The sequence below is a fragment of the Dipodomys merriami genome, unplaced genomic scaffold (assembly GCF_024711535.1).
Source record: "Dipodomys merriami isolate MVZ:Mamm:240054 unplaced genomic scaffold, mDipMer1.0.p SCAF_1, whole genome shotgun sequence".
Taxonomy (NCBI): domain Eukaryota; kingdom Metazoa; phylum Chordata; class Mammalia; order Rodentia; family Heteromyidae; genus Dipodomys; species Dipodomys merriami.
In genome coordinates this window covers 6,336,522-6,357,942 of record NW_027202270.1, presented here as the reverse complement: position 1 = coordinate 6,357,942, position 21,421 = coordinate 6,336,522, and the positions used below count along the sequence as shown (strand labels likewise).

General features: G+C 58.6%; 3 protein-coding genes across 3 annotated transcripts; 1 reads left to right on the top strand and 2 right to left on the bottom strand.

Annotated features, from left to right (window-relative positions):
• Window positions 1-2,588: 2,588 nt before the first annotated feature.
• Window positions 2,589-13,430, bottom strand: LOC138811217 (intestinal-type alkaline phosphatase-like). The gene is made up of 12 exons (XM_069998940.1): window positions 13,348-13,430; window positions 7,004-7,065; window positions 5,612-5,728; window positions 5,314-5,429; window positions 4,967-5,141; window positions 4,704-4,876; window positions 4,454-4,588; window positions 4,290-4,362; window positions 4,073-4,207; window positions 3,807-3,998; window positions 3,368-3,484; window positions 2,589-3,283 (listed from the first exon to the last, which is right to left on the bottom strand). The coding sequence occupies exons 1-12, from the start codon at window positions 13,428-13,430 to the stop codon at window positions 2,589-2,591; spliced, it is 2,073 nt and encodes a 690-aa protein (XP_069855041.1).
• A 56-nt stretch (window positions 13,431-13,486) lies between these two features.
• Window positions 13,487-16,282, top strand: LOC138811141 (endothelin-converting enzyme-like 1). The gene is made up of 6 exons (XM_069998820.1): window positions 13,487-14,347; window positions 14,841-14,909; window positions 15,009-15,119; window positions 15,189-15,281; window positions 15,430-15,554; window positions 16,165-16,282. The coding sequence occupies exons 1-6, from the start codon at window positions 13,487-13,489 to the stop codon at window positions 16,280-16,282; spliced, it is 1,377 nt and encodes a 458-aa protein (XP_069854921.1).
• Window positions 16,283-17,563: 1,281 nt separating this feature from the next.
• Window positions 17,564-20,483, bottom strand: LOC138811091 (intestinal-type alkaline phosphatase-like). Its single transcript, XM_069998688.1, has 11 exons — window positions 20,417-20,483; window positions 20,216-20,332; window positions 20,018-20,133; window positions 19,750-19,924; window positions 19,487-19,659; window positions 19,238-19,372; window positions 19,070-19,142; window positions 18,862-18,996; window positions 18,596-18,787; window positions 18,017-18,127; window positions 17,564-17,934 (listed from the first exon to the last, which is right to left on the bottom strand). The coding sequence occupies exons 1-11, from the start codon at window positions 20,481-20,483 to the stop codon at window positions 17,564-17,566; spliced, it is 1,665 nt and encodes a 554-aa protein (XP_069854789.1).
• Between the last annotated feature and the right edge of the window lie 938 nt (window positions 20,484-21,421).

Genomic DNA, 21,421 nt, shown 5'->3' with positions numbered 1-21,421 from the left:
GACCTGAGAATCGAGGTCCAAAGCACTGCGTGGGCAGTAAAGCCCATGAGATTCTAACCTGCAGTTAACCAGCAAAAAGCCAGAATGGAGGAGTGACTCAGGTGCTAGAGCACTTGTCTTGAGTGTAAAGTGAGTGTACGGGCCTGAGTTCAAATCCCAGTAGTGGCACAGGACCAAATCGACAAAATTCTGCAGTCGCATTGGCTGCATCCACTGGCTCTTCCTTACACACACACAAAATAGCAAGCCATGCTATTTTGATGGCATTTTACCCACAAAATAGCTTCTTTCAAATTAAGAACTAATGGGCTCAAGCCAAGGTTATTAATAGCCATGCGCAGAGGCACAGGGCTGTGCGCCCAGCTCTCAGCAAGTGAAGTCTGCAGGATCATGAAGTCCAGACCAGCCTCCACTACATGGCTGGACTTTATCAGAAGAGAGGAAGGAAGGAAGAGAGAGAAGGAGGGAAGGCAGGCAGGGAGGGAGGGAGGGAGGGAGGCAGGCAGGAAGGCAGGAAGGAAGGAAGGAAGGAAGAAAGAAAGAGAGAGAGAAAGAAAGAAAGGAAGGAAGGAAGGAAGGAAGGAAGGAAGGGAGAGAGGGAGGGAGGGAGGCAGGCAGGCAGGGAGGGAGGGAGGGAGGGAGGCAGGCAGGCAGGGAGGGAGGGAGGCAGGCAGGCAGGGAGGGAGAGAGGGAGGGAGGAAGGAAGGGAGGGAGGCAGGCAGGGAGGCATGCACACATGCAGACACCACTCCTTTCACAGAAAACATCTCCTCACCTGAAAAGTTTTACCAATGAGAAGCTGAGCACGAGACCTTGAATTCAATCCCAGCACCACATATACCAAAAAGGATTTGAAGGTGCAAACTGCTGCTTGGTCTGTGGGTGACAGAGCACACTGTCAGTGAAAAGAAATATTTTCAAAAGAACATTTTTTTTTGGATCTGTAGATCTCAACAGTGAGTTTAATATGTCAAGTAAACGACATTGTAACAGATGTGCTCTTTGCACAGGCAGAGTTGGTTTTCTGAGTACCTTTGAAGACTTCTAGACCCAGGCACCAGGGGCTCGTGCCTGAAACCTTAGCTACTTTGGAGATTGAGACCTGAGGATTGCAGTTCAAACTCAGCCTGGGTAGGAAAGTCTGTGAGATTAATCTCCCATTAACCACCAAAAGGCTGGAAGTAGAGCTGTGGCTCAAGTGGTAAAGCACAAGCCTTGAGCAAAACAAGCTCAGGAAGATGCCAAGGCCTGAGTACACACACACACTAACTCTAGGATTATTGAAATGGTAAATGAGCACTGGTTTCAACTTTCCATCTCCAACTACCTTGGTCCCTACAAGAGTTAGCCTGTCTTTGAACACTAGCCGCTCCCCTCTCACTATAGAAATCTTAGATGGGGGGAGGGGGGTACTAGTACTTCACACCTATAATCCTTGCTAACTCAAGGGGCTGAGATCCACAGGATTGGTGTTCAAAGCAAGCCCAGACAGATAAAATCTAACCATCTCCAAAACAATCAGCAAAAAGGATTAGATGCATGGGTCACTTGGTAGAGCACCAGCCTTTGAAGCCAGGCACAGTGGCTCAGGCCTGTAATCCCAGCGACTCTGAGGCTGAGATGTGAAGGTGGAATGTAGTGACCATCTACTCGACCAGCGAGGAAAAACGACCACCACACCAGGAGTCTTCTCAGATCACGCTTTATTGGAGAGCCTTTTAGTTGTAGGAGAGCTTGGGCGCGAGAGAGCGTGCACCCGAAACACAGACGCTTATATAGGAGAATCGGAACGCGGGTCTTTCTATTGTTGGTCGCCTGCCTTTCACCGTCACCAGGTGTCATGGGATTGGCTGGGGACTCTACCTGGCTCGCGCACGCGCAAAGCTCAGGCGTCCCGCCAAGCATCGTCTGGGGTGGTTACCTCAAAGCTGCAAGGGAGTGGGCGGAGTCTCGCCTCGGCTCCCTACAGTGGAAGGAAGGTGTGTGGAGTTGTATGTCACGGGTCCCTTAGGACCATGCCCTGGCCCTGAATTCAAGCCCCAGGACTGGCCAGAACTCGCTGGTGTGGCAGGTGCTGGTGCGGAATGAGCACCTGTGGTCCCCACCTCTCCCCATTCTAGGAGGCCATGCATGACCTGGAGCCCCAGGCTGGGCCGCGTCTCCCTGGCCAGGCCAGTGGCTCTTTGCCCATGAGCACTTCTCAGCCGCCAGCAAAGCCAGGGTCCAGCCGCCTGGGTGCAGGCAGGGGCAGCAGGGTGCAGAGCTGAGTGCGTTGTCCAGCCGCTCATGATCTTCATCTGCACCTGCGCTCCCTCAAGCACCGCACCCCACCCCATAGTCCCTCCACGCCCGGCTGCTCTGTCAGGAAAGATCGGCCATTGCACTGTGGAAATGCTGCTTTATTGCTCTGGGTGGTGGGAGAGCGGAATCCTGGCCGACTCAGGCCCCCAACCCACCCAACTTGTGGGCTGAGTTGCTGAGGAGCCGAAACCGAGAGGCAGCACGGTTCCCATCTGGTCCTGGCCCACGGGGACAGCGGGGTGACTGCGCCACCCAGGCCCGCTGGTGGGGGCGGTGGGGGAGGCTGGTTACTTCTGAGCTCCGCAGGTGGGGGCGGTGGGGGAGGCCCCAGAACAGGACGCTGCTGCCACCGGCCGCAGCACCAGCAGCGGCAGCAGCGGCAGCAGCAGCAGCACGGGCAGCAGCGGCCACAGCAGCACGGGCACGCGTGTCTGAGTGGTGTTCAGGCTGGACCCCGCCGAGGTGGTCGGGCCGGACCCCGCCGAAGTGTTCAGGCTGGACCCCGCCGAGGTGGTCGGGCCGGACCCCGCCGAGGTGGTCGGGCCGGACCCCGCCGAGGTGTTCGGGCCGGACCCCGCCGAGGTGGTCGGGCCGGACCCCGCCGAGGTGGTCGGGCCGGACCCCGCCGAGGTGGTCGGGCCGGACCCCGCCGAGGTGGTCGGGCCGGACCCCGCCGAGGTGTTCAGGCTGGACCCCGCCGAGGTGGTCGGGCCGGACCCCGCCGAGGTGGTCGGGCCGGACTCCGCCGAGGTGGTCGGGCCGGACCCCGCGCTTTGTCCGTGTCGGGCCGGGGGCGGCAGGCCGCAGTCGGTGTAGGGCTCCAGGCAGGCGGCGAAGGCCATGACGTGCGCGATGTAGTTCTGCTCTTGGACGCCATGTATCAGGTGCGATTGGGGGCCGCGCGCAAACACCGCCACGTCCTCCCCGCTGTGCGTCTCCGAGGCCAAGGGCACGGCCGCCTGCTGCCGGTAGGTGGGCGCGCCTGGCGGGACGGGGCGCTGAGCACGGTGACCTCCAAGCTCCCCGCGCCCCCCGCCTCCCCCCGCCGGGAATCCCCATCACTCACGGCTCTCGCTTTCCCGGGGGTCTGGCCGCGCGCCCTGGCCCAGCGCGTAGCCCGGGCCGTTGGCGTAGAGGATGGACGTGTAGGACTTGCCGTCCAGGGCCTTATTGGGGGACAGGCCTGCACGGGGAGAAGGGGGCGCCTCGCACTCCTGCGTGTGGGTGCCTGTGCCACAGCCCACCTGTGCCACAGAAGAAACTGAGGCAGGCGGAGAGATGCCTGCTCTGCAGTTGATGCCTGGTGGGCCACGCCTGTGACCTTAGCTACTGAGGAGGCTGAGAGCTGAGGCTCTCGGTTCAAAGCCAGCCCCAGCAGTTAGCCGCTCATGGGCAACGAAGGCCCAAATCACGGGCGGTGGAGCTGGGTTGGAAAGCGCAGGGCAGCACCAGGCCTGGGAAGGAAGGGAGGTGGATTCCACGGCCCTGCCATGTCCCCAGCGTACCAAAGATGGAGGTGCCCCGCCGTGTGTAGCCCCCGAAGGAGAAGACGTGGGAGTGGTCGGCGGTGACGAGGATCAGCGTGTCCTGCTCGTCGGTGAGCAGCGCGGCCTTCTCGATGGCGGCGTCGAACATGACGGCCTCCGTCAGCGCCTTGTGTGCGATGCCCTCGTGGTGGCCGTGGTCGATGCGGCCCCCTGCGGGAAGCAGGCGGCAGTGCCAGGGTGCTGGCTCCTGCCCGGGGTCCCCTCCCCCCGGAACGGCCGCTCACCCTCCACGAAGAGGTAGAAGCCCCGCGGGTTCCTGCTCAGCACCCGCAGCGCCGCCTCCGTCATCTCCTCCAGGGACGGGTCCAGCGCGGGGTCTCGGGTCATCTCGTACTTCATCTCGGTGGGCTCGAACAGGCCTGAGGGACGAGGCGGCGTGGTGAGCCCGGGCCCGCGGGGGGCGCGGGGGGCGCGGGGGGCGGCGCAGCAGCGGGCTCTTACCCAGGAGGTGAGTGGCCGCGGGGTCCTGGGCCGCCTGCAGGAGGCCTGTGCGGTTCCACACGTACTGCGCCCCCTAGAGGAGCACAGCGCTCAGCGCGGAGGCGGCCGCGCGCGCCCGCCCGCCCGCCCGCCCGCCCGCCCGCGCCGCCCCGGGGCCAGGGTACCTGGTGCTGCCCCAGCCACTCCTGCACCAGGTTGCGTCCGTCCAGCCTGCTTCCTGCCCGCGCGGCGTCCGCTGGGTATTCGGGGTCCGGGGTCCCCTTGGGGAACATGAACTTGCGGCCCCCGCCCAGGATCACCTGTGGACACAGCACCAGCTGGGCGCTGGGCCTGGCCGCTCTCCGGCCCGTGCCCCCCCCCCCCAGCCCCAGCTGCCCACGCCCTGCCCGCGGCCCGCGGCGCCCGTGCGCTCACGTCGATGTCCATGTTGGAGACGAGCTGCGCGGCGATGTCCCGGCAGCCCTCCTGCAGCGCCGAGGCCGGCATGTCGGCGTCTGAGTACCAGTTGCGGTTCACCGTGTGTGCGTAGGTGCCCGCCGGGGACGCGTGCTGCACGCGGGTGGTGGTCACCACGCCCACCGACTTCCCTGCACACACAGGCCCGGGGTCAGCACGGGTCACGTCACCCACACCTCCAAAGATGCTGCCCGTGTCCTGAGCTCAGCGGCCCCCCGCACCTGCTCGCTTGGCGCGGTGCATCACAGACGAGACCTCGTTGCCAAAGGTGGTGTTGCACTGGCCGAAGCGCGCGGCCGCGCTCAGCCCGATGGTCTTGAAGTGGGCCTTGACCCCGCACAGGAAGGCCGTGGCTGAGCCTGCGCTGTCTGGGACCTGTCTGTCCACGTTGTAGGTCTGGGGACAGAAACTCAGCTCTCATCTGGCTCAGAATCCACCCAGACAGTTGGGGAGTCGTCCTCACTGACAGGACTCCTAACTGGGCTCAGCTCTGGGGGGGTCTCCCTCTGCCCCTACCAGCCCTCCCCTCCCCCTCCCCAGGCTGTGGGGCTCAAGTGACAGTGCTCACCTTGGACAGAGCCACATAAGGGAAGCGGTCCATGGCCAGGGGCGTCTCAGGTCCAGGATGGCCCCCCATCTGCCCCTTGAGGATGCGGGTGGCCGTCACTGTGGACACCCCCATGCCTGCGGGGGGCGAAGCTGGTCAGCTCTGGCCCTGGGGCTGGCCCGGGTTGTGGGGTGCATTGGTGGGCTGAGAGGCCGGGTTGGGGAGGGGGCGAAGGGTGGAAGGGGGAGAGGGTGGAGGGGGGAGAGGGGGGAGTTGGGGGGGTAGGTGGGTGTGGGGTGGTGCTCGTCTGCGTGCTCACCGTCTCCCAGGAAGAGGATGAGGTTGTGGGCTGAGGTCTGAAGGGGCTGCCGGCTTCTGGCGGCCAGCAGGGCCTCGGCGGCCTTTTGGTTCCAGAAGGCGGGGTTCTCCTCTTCCACTGGCCAAGGGGCCGGCAGAGGCTCAGGAAGGCCGGGCTTCTCGTGGGGAGCTGGGAAGAGGTCTTGGACCCGCTTCTCAGGTGGGATGGCACTGAGACACCATGGTTGCTGCAGGACAAGGAACAGCAGCAGCACCCAGCGTCTGTCCATGTCAGCACTGCCGATGGCTGAACAGCAAGAAGGCGAGTTCCACACGGAGGTCCAGAGTGCCTGAGCTGAGTAGGGAACCTTCCTTCCCACTTATAAAGGCTCAGGTCCCTTCCTCAGAGCCCAGCACCACCCTCCTCCACCCTGCCCGCTAAAGCTCATCCCCACTGGGGAGAGGTTTGGCAGGGTGTGGCTGAGCTGCTGAGGGCCTGGGCCACACAGGAGCCTCCTGATGGGCTCAGGGCAGATCCCAGGGCAGATCCCAGGTGTGCAGGCCCCTCAGCCCAGCTGCCTTTGGGGCACAGAGGCAGCCACCCCTCCACTCTTGCTGTTTTTTGGGAGCCCATCACTGCCCCTGGATGGGGAGTTCGGGCTTAGCATCAGGGAGACAAGAGTTGCATAAGGAGGAACAGCAGGAGGGGCCCGGCTGTCAGATCACCTCTGAGACCCGGGAAGGTGGAGTCAGGAAAATTGGGTTGCAGGGACTGGGGGTGTGCACCGTGTGTGTCTGGAGTTATTGGGGTGTTAGGCCTCTGTATGTATGGGGGTGTAAACACTTTCCTGGAGCAGGCGGGATAAGTTGAGTCAGTGTTTGGGGCCAAACCAGGCAGGGACTGGGTTTTTCAGAGCAGTAATTTACACAAATGCACGGGGCACTTTTCTTCCTGAGACAATGCTTGAAGCCAGAGATGAGGCTTCTGAGAAGGAGTGGAGAGTTTCCATACTCTCAGATGGGCTTACAATCCTTTCTGTGGCTGTGTATTGGTGTCTCAAACTTGTAATCCTTGGGGTCGGGAGGGAAGGGATGGGAGGGGAAAAAACGAAGGAGATAACAATGCACAATAGGAAATGTACTATTACCTTACTCAGATAACTGTAACCCCTCTGTAAAGTATTCTTATAAGACAAAAATTATATCTATATATCTATAGATATACATATACATACATATATATATATGTATATGTATATATATGTATGTATATATATACCCTGTAATCCTAGCTACTCAAGAGGCCGAGTTCCAAGAACCAAAGATTTGGGCCAAGCTGGGCAATGGTGGCTCACGCCTATAATCCAAGCTACTCAGGAGACTGAGATCTAAGGATCGCAGTTCAAAGCCAGGCCAGGCAGGAAAGTCAGTGAGAGTTTTATCTCCAATAAACCACTCAGAAAACTGGAAGCAGTGCTGTGGCTCAGATGGGAGTAGGCTTATCTGGAGCTGAAGAGCTGGGGGACAGTGCCCAGGCTCAGAGTTCAAGCCCCACAACCGACCCTCCCCTCTCCCTACAGATTTGAGCCAGCCTTTTATATTAATTTTTGCCAGATTTTATTTTGCCAGATTCAAGGATGCACTATTCTAATTGTCTAAAATGGGAGCAGCCCACAAATCCTGGGATGACTGGATTAGCATAATCTGCTAGTGTGTTTGTTCTAGTTTGTTCTAGTTTATAATTCCATCCTTTAAGGAGGCTGAAGGAGGATTCAGGGTTCAAGGACACTGAGCCTGAAAGTGAGACTCTATCTAAAAGTTTTGAGGTTTTTGTGATATTATGTTAGTCTTTTTTTTTTTTTTTTGGGTCCTGTCATAGGGCCTGAATTCTGGGCCTGGGCGCTGTCCCTCAGCTCTTCAGCTCAAGGCTAGCAGTCTACACTTGAGCCACAGCGCCACTTCCGGCTTTCTTTTTTGCTTATGTGGTGCTGAGGAATCGAACCCAGGGCCTTGAGCATGCAAGGCAAGCGCTCTACCACTGAGCCACCTTCCCAGCCCCTACGTTAGTCTTTTTTAAAGATTTAATTTATTGGAAGGGTGGTGTTAGAGGGGTTACAGTTACATATGTCATGTCATGAGTATGTTTCCTGTAGAACATTGTTACCCCCGCCCTCGTTTTCTCCTACTTTCCCTCACCCAGACTCCCCTCCACCCCAAGTTGTAGATTTCAGTTCCAACACAGTGCCTGCAGCTGCTGCATTGTTCACCCTTTGTCCTTTGTCTCACTATTTTCTTATTCCTCTTTTCTAAAGATTTTTAAAGGAATCTTTCAGCCCATTTCCTTCTCAGGCGTCAGGGCATTTCTCTTCCACTTCTCCCTACTTTATTTTGTACACTAAAAAGTAAAAAACTCTACCTTGTGATGCTTCTTTTTTTGGGGGGTCCTGTTATGGGGCCTGAGCTCGGGGCCTGGGCGCTGTCCCTCAGCTCTTCAGCTCAAGGCTAGCGCTCTACCACTTGAGCCACCTTCTCAGCCCTGTGATGCTTCTTTTTGAGGGCAGTGGAAATCCTCTTTACATGAGGACCTGAAGTTCCCTAAAGTGACGTGGAACAGGGAAGCCGAGGGACCCCCACCCTCCTCCCTGCGCCTCTGGCCGGAGGAAATGGGCAAGCCAGCCTACAGCTGAATCTTGTAAGGCACAGAATGAAAGAGAGGAAAAACACTGAGACAGAAGACTTCATGATAGTCTTGAAGCTTGTCCCCCTTCCCTAAGCAAATGTTGGGATTTTGAGATCGACTGTGAGCTAAGTGACAACCAAATATTCAAATTTCAGGAGGGATTAAGGAAAATAATATCTGGCCAAATGTGACATAAACAACCGCAACAAAAAAATAACCACAACACAACAAGCAATGAGGTCTTAAATGACCGGTATTGCAACTTTGGTATATTGAGCTGATATTTTCTGACTTTTGAGTTTCTGCAGTTTGTCTGACAAGAGAAATTTGGATTCTGTGTTGTAATTAATAAGGAACGAATGTGAGGCTTAAGGAGATCTGCTGTGGGGCTGGGAAGGTGGCTTAGTGGTGGAGTGCTTGCCTAGCATGCATGAAACCCTGGTTTGGATTCCTCATTACCACATAAATAGAAAAAGCCACAAGTGGCACTGTGGCTCAAGCGGTAGACGCTAGCCTTGAGCAAAAGAAACTCTTAAGTTGACAATTATATTTCAGGGCTTGGTTTATGCCATTCCATGTCTTCCGTCCTCCCTGCATGTACAGGTCTTGTTGGGAAATCTACTGTTATTCTAATGAGCTTGCCTGCCGTTATGTGACTTGTCACTTCTTTGCTGCTTCTGTAGCCTTTATTTAGCACCTTAGCTACCAAATGCCGAAGAGTGTTTCTTCTCTGATTGTAACTCTAAATTGAGTGTTCTGTAAGCCCCTTCTACTTCTGCTTCTTTACTTTTGCTAGTCCTGGAGCTTGCACTCAGGACCTGGGTGCTGTCCCTGAGTCTATGCTCAAAGCTAGCCCTCTACCAATGAGGCACAGTTACTTCTGCCTTTTTCTGAGTAGTTTATGGGAGATAAGAGTCTCATGGACTTTTCTGCCTGGGCTGGCATTGAACCTCAATCCTCAGATCTCAGCCTCCTGAGTAGCTAGGATGACAGGCATGAGCCACTGGCGCCCAGCTGTAAGCCTCTTCTTAATAAACTTTACTGAAACTTTTTCAAGGTTGATAATTGTTTTTCCATTTTTCTTGAATAGATTACTTACTTCTTTAGCTTTAGCTCTTTTCCTTCTTCAGCATCCACGATGGTTAGGATGTTTTTTGTTTGGGTTGGTTTGGGTTTTGGTGGTGTAGAGTTTGGAGCCTTATATTTCCTAGGCTCATAGTCTACCCCAGGGTTAGCCTTTTCACGGTATCCTAGAGGCCTTACAGATTCCGTTTGGATTCTCTTGGTGTTTGTTCAGTGTCGCTGATCTAATTCTTGTGCTTGATCTTCAAACCAAGATACTCTATTTCCAGCTTCTTCTGTTCTGCTGGCTAGGCTTTTGGTTGCATTTTTCCCTTGTGCTATTGAGCTCTTCATTTCCAAGATTTCAATTAGATTGATTTCAAGATATCTGTATCTTTATTGATTTCCTGCATTTGTCTTCCCAATAGGAGGCAAAACTGTCTAGGTCACATTGTTTTTGTTTTTTTATTGGTCGTGGGGCTTGAACTCTGGGCCTAGGCCCTGCCTCTGAGCTCTTCAACTCAAGGTGAGCACTTCTACTGCTTGAGCCACAGTGCCACTTCTGGTTAATTGGGGATAAGAGTCTTACAGACTTTCCTCAGGGCTGGCTTTGAACGATGATCCTCAGATCTCAGCCTCCTGAGTAGGTAGGATTACAGGCGTAAGCCACTGGCACCCAGCTGGAAGTAACTATTAACACCTGAGAAAAGAAAGGTCCACTTAAAAATTAGGGCTGGGAAGGTGGCTCAGTGGTAAAGTGCTTGTGTTGCATGCATGAGGCCCTGGGTTCGATTCTTCAGCACCACGTAATAGAAAAAGCTGGAAGTGGTGCTGTGGCTCAAGTGGTAGAGTGCTAGCCTTGGGCTGAAGAACTGAAGGACAGCACCAGGCCCAGAGTTCAGGCCCCACAACCGACCCCAAAAAAAAAAAAAAATTCAGGCAAACTCAGAGCAACAGCTCACTATTTAATCAGGGACTGGCTGGGTCCTACAGGATTTGAACCCCTGGCCTTAGGGTGATAATGGCAATAACCCAGGACCTGATTATAAACATCTGACATGAACTAGGAACAGCAACAACAGAAAAGAAAAGTCTATCAGAACAGAAAAGTCTATCAACACATAAAGGATTACTGGAACCTGTCCTGCTCGGGGAGCTCCAGATTTAGGTATGTCTTTCTTTTGATATGTAACCAAAAGGTGGGGCATGACACTAAATGTCCTTTCCAAGCTGGGTGCTAAGTGTCTCACAGCTGTAATCCCAGCAACTCAGGAGGCTGAGATCTGAGGATCATGGTTCGAAGCCAGCTTGGGCTGCAAAGTCCAGGAGACTTTTTTTTTTTTGGTCCGGTCGTGGGGCCTGAACTCTGGGTCTGGGCGCTGTCCCTCAGCTCTTCAGCTCAAGGCTAGCATTCTACCACTTGGGCCACAGCACCACTTCCGGCTTTTTCTTTTTGCTTATGTGGTGCTGGGGAATCAAACCCAGGGCCTTATGCATTGCAAGGCAAGCGCTCTACCACTGAGCCACCTTCCCAGCCCCAGTCCAGGAGACTTTTATCTTCAATAAATTACTTAAAAATCTGGAAGTGGAGCTGTGGCTTAAGTGGTAGAGAGCTAGTCTTGAGCAAATAAAGCTCTGGGACAGTTCTCAGGCCCTGAGTTCAAGTCCTAGAACAGGCACACACAAAAACATTCCTATTCAAAGATGGTGGGGAGAAATAGGGGGAGAACCACAATGGAGTGGGTAACAATGTTCAACAAGGAATGTACCTCCCTCATGTAAATGTAGCCTCTCTGTACAGCATCTTTACAATAAAATTTAACAAAACAAAGATGGGGGGAACTTCATGGTTTATGACTTATTTTCTAAAATATTAGATGCTGTCACATAGAAGAACATAATTCTTGCATTTGTGTTTTAAAAAACTATTTCCCTTGATCATTACAACAAAAGCAGATTTGTCATGAAATGAAGGATTTTATTCCTATAAATCAATAAAAGATTAAAAATGGACCTCCTCTCTCTGGGGGCACTCAGCAGTAAATTAAAAATGCTGTCCGTAGATGTTAGCTATGACCCAACCGCTGCATCTGAAATCAACAATAGGTAGATCTAGATTTCCTACTTTATAGTAGCTATTAATCCAGTATGTTGTTTCTGTACATTGTAGATGTTTCCAATACATTCAACCTAGACATTGCATTTTCTTAATGTTCTTTGTAAGAGACTTTCTAGCTTATCCACATATAGGAAAGTGTTTACTTGATAGGTTATATTTTATGCATATATGGAAATGTTACAACAAAATCTCCTTGTACAACTAATGTATGCTAATGAAATAATATTTTTTAAAACTGAGAGGAAGAAAAGACTAGGCTGCCATACAACGCATCTGTTTCTGAAATGCCTGTCACTTTCAATGCATGTGTCCACAGTGTGGTCTGGCAGAGCATGCTAGGTGCCGCAGCTGCCTCTACTTCACGATGAAAACACTGAACTGCGCGAGGAGGAGCTCATGGCCTTTTATTCCATATGTTATTTTTTAAGCCAAAATCTGTATTGTACAGGCTCCAAACTCCTGGGCTCCAGCGATCCTCCTGCCTCAGCCTCCCGATGAGCTGAGGTCTCAGGCCTGTGCCCAGGAGAAAGTCCTCACCTTTAATGCTCTCCCAGCCACTCTGGCAACACCAAGGTCAGTACCTCAGTTGTTCGTGGAGTGTGTGTAATACACGCTCACTTTACCATCTCAGCTGTCAGACACACAGCACTCCACACAGCCCCAGAAGACAGGACCAGGAGGATGGAAGGGCGTTGCTGTGGGAAATCCCCGCAGCTGCTTCTCATGGCTGGCGATGGTGGTCGTCCTTTTTCAGTAGTTACAGTCTCCCTTGCTAATTGTTTTAGGAGAAAAAAGTGAGCTTGACTCATCAAAAATTACTAATAGAGTAATACCAAGGCCACGTGTGGCTATGGGCAGAGATCACGAAGGAGACACAGGAATGGCTGCTATGGGAAGAGGTCAGGAAGGGGATGCAGGAATGGCTGCGCCGTGGGAATTACTGGTGATGAGAACAGAAATTCACCAGGCCTTGGGCCCATGCTCCATCCCTACTTTCTGGATGTCCTTTGACCTTAATCTCTCCAAGCCTCAATTCTCTGGCCTGAGACATGGAAAAGGACAATATCTGCATCCCAGGGCTGTGGTGGGGACTTAGCTGGGGGGGGCGGAAGGGGCAGGCCTGACCTTCAGAGCAATGCCAGTATTGGAACTTGTGGAGGTGTGGGAGGCCAAGTTTGAAAGGTAATAAAAGAGGTGACACATAAGCACCTCTTCGGGCTGGTGGGACCTGTGTGACCCAATCCAGCTGGGCCCATTCCCACCCCCACCCCCACCCCCACCCCCACCCCCACCCCCACCAGCTTTCCTTCCTGCAAGAAAACTCTGCAGGGTCCTGGGGAGGGGTGGGAAGGGGATTCCGCCCCTCTCCTTCCGCATGAAAGTGCCATGGAAGTTCCCAATGGACTGTTGAGCTCCTGCAGAGGGAACAGGGCCCAGTCTCCCAGGACCCAGGGTGTGGGAGAGGGTCAGAAGAAAGGCACTCTGGGCGGTAACCTCTGTGTGGGTCTGAGCTGTGGTGGCTTAGCTCCGTATTCAGGAGGGCAGTTTGGTTCTTTGTGTGCTTTTCCCAGTCTTCCAGACCAACATGAAGAAGGGTCAGAGGCTTCAGAGCACTAAACAAGACCACCCATTTCCCAGTCTCCACGCTGCTGCTGGCTGGAAGAGAAAGACAAAGCAAACCGCCACTGAAATGCTACCACGTGCCAGGCCGTGTGCCCCCTGCCCCAGGCCCCTAAGCAAGCAGGGCACGTGGAGAGGGGTCAAGTTAAAACAAAGCCCCGCGACAAGGGTCCACTCTGAGCCCCCTCCTTCCCTCCTTCCCGGCAGCAAAGACAGGCCAGGCCCCTGCGCGCTGCCCCGCCCCCCCGCCCCTGGTCTCCAGCCTCTGGCTCCTGGCCTCTCTGAGTCGGCCTCTGCCTCCCGCAGCCGCACACTAAGGGCCCTGAGGACGGCGGCCAGGAGGCCAGCAGCCCGCGGCATCGCGGCATAGCCGGCCTCGACCGGCCACCGGGGCGCGGGGCGCCGGCCGGGGCGCCATGGAGGCCCCGTACTCCATGACCGCGCACTACGACGAGTTCCAGGAGGTGAAGTACGCCAGCCGGTGCGGCGCGGGCAGGGGCGGCGCGCGCGGGGCCTCGCTGCCGCCCGGCTTCCCGCGGGCCGCGGGCCGCGGCGCCGGCGGGGCCCGGGCCGGCCTGCCGCGCTGGAACCGGCGCGAGGTGTGCCTGCTGTCGGGGCTGGTGTTCGCCGCCGGCCTGTGCGCCATCCTGGCCGCCATGCTGGCGCTCAAGTACCTGGGCCCGGGCGCGGCGGGCGCGGGCGCGGGCGCGGCGGGCGGCGGCGCGTGTCCCGAGGGCTGCCCCGAGCGCAAGGCCTTCGCGCGCGCCGCGCGCTTCCTGGCCGCCAACCTGGACGCCAGCATCGACCCGTGCCAGGACTTCTACTCGTTCGCGTGCGGCGGCTGGCTGCGGCGCCACGCCATCCCCGACGACAAGCTGACGTACGGCACCATCGCGGCCATCGGCGAGCAGAACGAGGAGCGGCTGCGGCGCCTGCTGGCGCGGCCGGCCGGGGGCCCCGGCGGCGCGGCGCAGCGCAAGGTGCGCGCCTTCTTCCGCTCGTGCCTCGACATGCGCGAGATCGAGCGGCTCGGGCCGCGGCCCATGCTCGAGGTCATCGCCGACTGCGGGGGCTGGGACCTGGGCGGCGCGGGCCCGGCGGCGGCGGCGGCGGCGGGCGAGCGGCCGGGGTCCGAGCGGCCCGGGGGGGCGGCGGCGGCGGCGCGCTGGGACCTCAACCGGCTGCTCTACAAGGCGCAGGGCGTGTACAGCGCGGCCGCGCTCTTCTCGCTCACCGTCAGCCTGGACGACAGGAACTCCTCGCGCTACGTCATCCGCGTGAGTACGGCCCGGGGCCTCGGGGGCCTCGGGGGCCTCGGGGGTCCCGCGGCGCTGCGGGCCTCTCGCCTGGGCCCGCGCGTGCTCGCGTCGCCGGGGCCCGGGCCCGGGGTGGGGCGCAGCCGGCGGAGCGCGGGAGGTGGGCACCAGGCATTTGCTGCTGCGAGTGGCCGCGGAGCCGCGGGAGCCGCGGTGGATTCCCAGCCTCTGTGCAGCCGGGCCGGCGGGCGGGCGGGCGGGCGGGGGGAGGGGGCAGAGCCTCCACCTCCCGGGCCAGGCCCGGGCCCATGGCTGCTCCCACAGTAGCCCAAGTGAAGGAGGGTGGGGCAGGGGTGCAGGCTCAGCCCTGCAGGATGGGGTTTGGGGGCAGGGGAGGCAGGAGCTGGTGTGGGCGCCCCTAGGGCTTGTGAGGACAGGTGTCCCGCGGGTCTTTTGGGACATGTGGGTGGCTAGCAGTTGACCTCTGATGTGGGGTGCCCTGTCTGCCTCCCAGATTGACCAGGATGGGCTCACCCTGCCCGAGAGGACCCTGTACCTAGCTCAGGATGAGGAGAGCGAGAAGGTGCCTGGCCGTGGGGAGGGCTGCGGGGAAGGGGGGGCGCAGCAGGGGGGACCTGCGGCCAGGCCTGTCCACCCCTCAGGAATGCCTGTGCTGCCGCAGATCCTGGCGGCCTACAGGGTGTTCATGGAGCGTCTGCTGAGACTTCTGGGAGCCGAGGCTGTGGAGCAGAAGGCCCAGGAGATCCTGCAGCTGGAGCAGAGGCTGGCCAACGTGAGCAGGGGGGCAGGGGCTGCTGGACGCGGGCAGGGGCAGGCAGGCTCAGTTCTGGTCTCCACCCAGATCACCGTGTCAGAGTATGACGACCTGCGTCGCGATGTCAGCTCCATGTACAACAAGGTGACGCTGGCACAGTTGCAGAAGATCACCCCCCATGTGAGTGCCGAAGCCCTGGTGCCTTGTGAAGGGGCATCCTGGCTGTAGAGGGATGGACAAGGCCCTCCAGGCAGCCGGGGTCCGTGTCCTCCATTCTTCTTCCTCATCCTCGCTCTGTCCTCTGTGGCTGCTGTCCTGGGTCCCACAGCTGCGGTGGAAGTGGCTGCTGGACCAGATCTTCCAGGAGGACTTCTCGGAGGAGGAGGAGGTGGTGCTGCTGGCCACAGACTACATGCAGCAGGTGTCCCAGCTGATCCACTCCACGCCCCGCAGGTGAGGCTGCTGCCTCAGACCCCTGCTGGGCACCCTGGGCCTGTTTACTTGGCAACTGTAGGGTGGCCACCTCTGTGCACAGCCACATCAGGGGAGCCAGGTGGGAGCACTGTAATAGGAGTCCAGGTCCCAGGTTCAGACAGGAGCACTGTTAGGGGAGTCCAGGTCTCCCAGTTCCAGAGGCCGTTGCTCCTTCCTACCCCAAGGGAGCCTGGGCAGCCTTCTATGTGAAATTTCTTTCCCTGGGTCTGGGGAAACTGAGTTAATTTGATTCCTAGGGAAGGTGTAGCATGGTGGTCCTGCACCAGGACCAGGTGTGGAGGTGGTTGGTTGGTGAAGGCCAGCCCTGAGGCCGGCTCTGCTCAGTATCCTGCCCGATGGAAAGGCAGGAAATGGTGTGGCCTGTGCCATCAGGCCCTGCGGCCCTCGGGACCAGGAGCGTGTCCTGCGGTGTGACTGAGTCTTAGCACCCATCCAGGCTGAGCTTCTGTGCGCCTAGATTGCCATCTCACCCGTCCAAGTCCTTCCCAGGCGGGTACTGGGTATCCCCCAGTGTGGGATCACAGGGGGACCAGGATATGGTGACAGCCCTTTTTTCACCTGGCCCCAGGATCCTGCACAACTGTGGTGCTGAGCAAGCACCTGTCCCTACATCCCCTGTTCTGGCTCAGGAGACAGAGGGCAGTGATGAGCCCAGAGCCGGCCTGTGTCTGCCTGGGACTGGCTAGTCACGCTTGTCCAGGGGCACTTTCCAGCAAAGCCAAGTCATTGTGAGTGCAGGGTGGGTAACCATGCACTCTCAGGATCTTGAGCTGAGACCTGAGGGCTCCAGAACCTCTCGGCAGCCACCAGCCGGGGCCTGTTGAGGGCTCAGCTGTTAAGAGACTCCTCCTGCCCTTGCTGCCCCGCTGCTCTGGGGGCCCTGCCCACCCTCTCAGGCAGCTCAAGGCCAGGACCTTAGCCATGGATGAACGTTGCACTTCTCCCTCACAGACTGGCAGCTCGTCATCAGGAGGAGAAGGCCGCCGTGGGCCCCCTGCACCCCACAGTCCCTCTGCTGTGCTCAAGGCCTCACTTGGCCCAGGAGCCTTGTGCAGCTCCCCACCCTCTGGTGCCCTCTTCCAGGCCTCCAGATCCTACTCCCAAACCTGTCCATCCGCACTCTGCCACCAGGCATTAGGGGCTGTGATCTCTAGGCAGGATTGCTGCTATGACATTATCCACCAATTCATTTTATTATTTTATTATTATTGCTGTTCCTCCAGGGAGAATGGGAAGCTCAGGAGGACAAGAGCGTTCTTTTCTTGGAAATTTGTCTATTGCCTGAGATAGCCTGGAGGGGCTCAGTGGTCTCTGGAAGCCCTGCCCCAGCCCCTTTGCCCCTCCTCGGGTTCCAGCCTGGACAGGGGATAGACAGGCAGTGTGCGCCGAGGATCTGAGTGAGTGGCGACCTCTCCTGGGCTTCTGAAGGTGAAGGGAGCAAGGTATGGAGGTGGCCGTGGCACTGTGTCAGGATCTAGCCCCAGCAGCCTCCTTGGCCAGCAGGGTCAGGTGGGGGTAGCAAGCGGCCAGTCTCCCGGGCCTCCCTCCCGTGCCTATGTCTTAGTTTCCTGTAAGAACCACAGAGACCAAAGCCACCAAAACCTGATAGTGGGTCAGGCTGATTTGGTGAGTGACGCCATTGGATCTGTACCCACTAGATCATCTGAAAAGCCATACATGGGGTGGAGTGGTTGTCCAAGCCCTCAGCTTTACTGGGGAGGTCTAGAGGAGGTTCCTGAGGACCCTGAGTATGGTGGCCCCAGTCTTTAGTTGAGGGGAGAAAGCCTTGAGCAGTCCGAAGCTACTGCCTCATCCCCAATCAAGGGGCCTTGCGAATAGCCTTCGGTGGGAGCTCAGGAACTGGCGGCTAGAGCTGGGTGCTGGAAACTGGCACAGATGCAAGGGTTCCATAGGCAGGGCTGAGCAGACAGCACGGGGGCCCGGGGTGGTGCCAGGTCGGGATGGGATCAGAGGGCCTCTGGCATTCCCACTAACAGCAGCAGTGTTCCGGCCAGCAGCAGCAGAGGTGGAGCAGTGGCCGGGCTGGGACCTGCAGCGTTGTTCTGGCCGTGATCTGAGGTGCTGATCTGGCCAGGCCGGGGGGTGCTGGCCTGGCCAGGGTTGGAAGTGTCGGTCTGTCCGGCTGGGGGCGGCAGGCCGCAGTCCGTGTAGGGCTCCAAGCAGGCGGCGAAAGCCATGACGTGCGCGATGTAGTTCTGCTCTTGGACGCCATGCATCAGGTGTGCCTGTGGGCCGCGGGAGAACACTGCCACGTCCTCCCCGCCGTGCGTCTCTGAGACCAAGGGCACGGCCGCCTGCTGCCGGTATGTTTCTGCGACTGGTGGGACAGGACAATCAGGGCAGTGAGCTTTACCCCTGAGTTCCTCGTGCTCCCGACCCCTGACCTCCCCTGCACTCACCGCTCTCGCTTTCTGTGACATTGGGCCGGGTGCCTTGCACGTAGCCGGGGCCATTGCCATAGAGGATGGACGTGTAGGACTTGCCATCTAAGGCCTTCTGTGGAGCCAGCCCTGCACAGGGAGAAGTGGACACTGTCCTCTCTGGACCGCTGCTTATAGGAATGTGTACCACGGGCCAGGTCACAGGTCACGGGCCTAATGTAGCTGCAGTTATAACCCCCCCACCCTCAACCCCCGAATTAGGAATACAACCAAGGCCCAGGCCTGCTGGAAAAGCCTTCTACCACTGGAGCCACACACCCAGCCCTTTTGGTTCTGGACAGGGTCAGTTTGCCCAGGCTGACCTTTAACTCCAGGACTTTCTGCCTCTGCTTCCCAGGTAGCCAACATTACAGCCAGGGGGTACCACAGCCTCTTTTTGACACTACTGGGACTGCAACGCAGGGCCTTGTGCCTTTAGAAGCCAACCCTGGAGCATCTGAGACGCCCCTCGATGCTCTTGACATTTGAGGAAACTGAGATGCAGAGATTTCTGCCACCACACTGACCCAGCAACCCTGCCACTGTCCCCTGGGATACCAAAGATGGAGGTGCCCCGCTGTGTGTAGCCCCCGAAGGAGAAGACGTGGGAGTGGTCGGCGGTGACGAGGGTCAGCGTGTCCTGCTGGTCGGTGAGCAGCGCGGCCTTCTCGATGGCGGCGTCGAACATGACGGCCTCCGTCAGCGCCTTGTGTGCGATGCCCTCGTGGTGGCCGTGGTCGATGCGGCCCCCTGCGGGAAGCAGGCGGCAGTGCCAGGGTGCTGGCTCCTGCCCGGGGTCCCCTCCCCCCGGAACGGCCGCTCACCCTCCACGAAGAGGTAGAAGCCCCGCGGGTTCCTGCTCAGCACCCGCAGCGCCGCCTCCGTCATCTCCTCCAGGGACGGGTCCAGCGCGGGGTCTCGGGTCATCTCGTACTTCATCTCGGTGGGCTCGAACAGGCCTGAGGGACGAGGCGGCGTGGTGAGCCCGGGCCCGCGGGGGGCGCGGGGGGCGGCGCAGCAGCGGGCTCTTACCCAGGAGGTGAGTGGCCGCGGGGTCCTGGGCCGCCTGCAGGAGGCCTGTGCGGTTCCACACGTACTGCGCCCCCTAGAGGAGCACAGCGCTCAGCGCGGAGGCGGCCGCACGCGCGCGCGCGCCCGCCCGCCCGCCCGCCCGCGCGCGCCGCCCCGGGGCCAGGGTACCTGGTGCTGCCCCAGCCACTCCTGCACCAGGTTGCGTCCGTCCAGCCTGCTTCCTGCCTGCGCGGCATCCGCTGGGTATTCGGGGTCCGGGGTCCCCTTGGGGAACATGAACTTGCGGCCCCCGCCCAGGATCACCTGTGGACACAGCACCAGCTGGGCGCTGGGCCTGGCCGCTCTCCAGCCCGTGCCCCCCCCCCCAGCCCCAGCTGCCCACGCCCTGCCCGCGGCCCGCGGCGCCCGCGCGCTCACGTCGATGTCCATGTTGGAGACGAGCTGCGCGGCGATGTCCCGGCAGCCCTCCTGCAGCGCCGAGGCCGGCATGTCGGCGTCTGAGTACCAGTTGCGGTTCACCGTGTGTGCGTAGGTGCCCGCCGGGGACGCGTGCTGCACGCGGGTGGTGGTCACCACGCCCACCGACTTCCCTGCACACACAGGCCCGAGGTCAGCACGGGTCACGTCACCCACACCTCCAAAGATGCTGCCCGTGTCCTGAGCTCAGCGGCCCCCCGCACCTGCTCGCTTGGCGCGGTACATCACAGACGAGACCTCGTTGCCAAAGGTGGTGTTGCACTGGTCCACACGAGCAGCCGCGCTCAGCCCGATGGTCTTGTAGTTGGCCTTGACCCCGCACAGGTAGGCCGTAGCAGTGCCTGCGCTGTCTGGGACCTGTCTGTCCACATTGTAGGTCTGGGGACAGAAACTCAGCTCTCATCTGGCTCAGAATTGTCCACCCCACTACCACTGTACTTCCAGCTGTGGGGCTCAGGTGACAGTGCTCACCTTGGACAGAGCCATGTAAGGGAAGCGGTCCATGGCCAGGGGCGTCTCAGGTCCCAGATGGCCCCCCATCTGCCCCTTAAGGATGCGGGTGGCCGTCACCGTGGGCACCCCCATGCCTGAAGAAGCAGAACCCTGTCAGCTCTGAGCCCCAGGGCTCGCCTGGGCCAGGCCCCGGGGTGCCCAGGCTGTGCCACTCACCATCCCCTAGGAAGAGGATGAGATTCTTGGCCGAGGTCTGAATGGGCTGCAGCTTCTTGGCGGCGTTCAGGGCCTCGGCTGCCTTTCGGTTCCAGAAAGCTGCATCTTCCTCAGCCACTGGCCAAGGGGAACATGGACCCAGGTCAGACAGGACAGATAGGGAGACAGCCCGTCTGCCAGGTAAAGGGGGTGCCCCATTACCTGGAATGACACTGCGGGACAGCTGGAGCCTCAGGGCTAGTAGCAGCAGCACCCAGGTTCTCTGCATGTCTGCAGCTGGGGTGGGGTCGCAGTGGGGACGGCCAGGTCGGGACACCAGGGTCCCCACGACAGTACAGGCTCCCCGAGCTCCAGCCAGAGGACTTTGTTCCTGGCTGTAAAGGCTCCTTGTCCCTCCCCGCAAGGAGGCAGCCTCCGTGTCCCCACCCCTGCCCTGTGAACTGATGCCCCGCTGGAGGGAGGGGGGCCGTGGGCGGGGCAGGCTAGCCTGGGGCAAGAGTCCTGAGGGGGCCACGAGTCACCCAGGCCTGGGGTGGATGAAGGGCAGGTGATGTGTGGCTGGGAAGTGTTGGCCCCAGGCTGTAGACTGAAGCCGCTGTCTGTTGCTGCCCGTAGGCCTGACTCTCCTGCCAGCAGCTGGGGCCTGACTCAGTTCTGGGTGCTGAAACAGATGGAACTCAGGGTTCCCAGGCTGGACCAGGGGCGCAGGCTTAGCATCCTGCTGTCAGGAGCCCCATAGGGGAAGGGGAAGCAGGCACAGTGACTGGGGCCCCCATGGTGTGTTTTGAGGTTCTTGTAGTTGGAGGTTTGCTGTGCCTGCCCTGTCCTTGGGCTCTTCCTGTGTGTCTGCTGTGTGTGTCCACATGGTTGTATGTATTCCTGTGTACGTGCCTTATGTATATCTGTGTATGTGCGGACTCAGGAGGACATCTGTGCCCAGAGCTGGCAGGCTGGGGCAGTGCCAGGGTCCTGGGCCAGACGAGGCGCAGGCTGACTCTTTTAAAGCAGTGGTCAGGTGTGTGGGTGATACGGTTGACCCCTGTCCTCGTGGATCAATAGATGGATCCTGGGGGTGAGCTTTCTCCTTTGGCCCTGGGCACACCCACGGGTGAACCCTTGATAAGGAATGAAGAGGTTTCTTGAGCTGGCCTCAGGCAGGGTTCAGAAGTATTTCTGCAACAACAACAATCCCAAGTCTGAGTGACT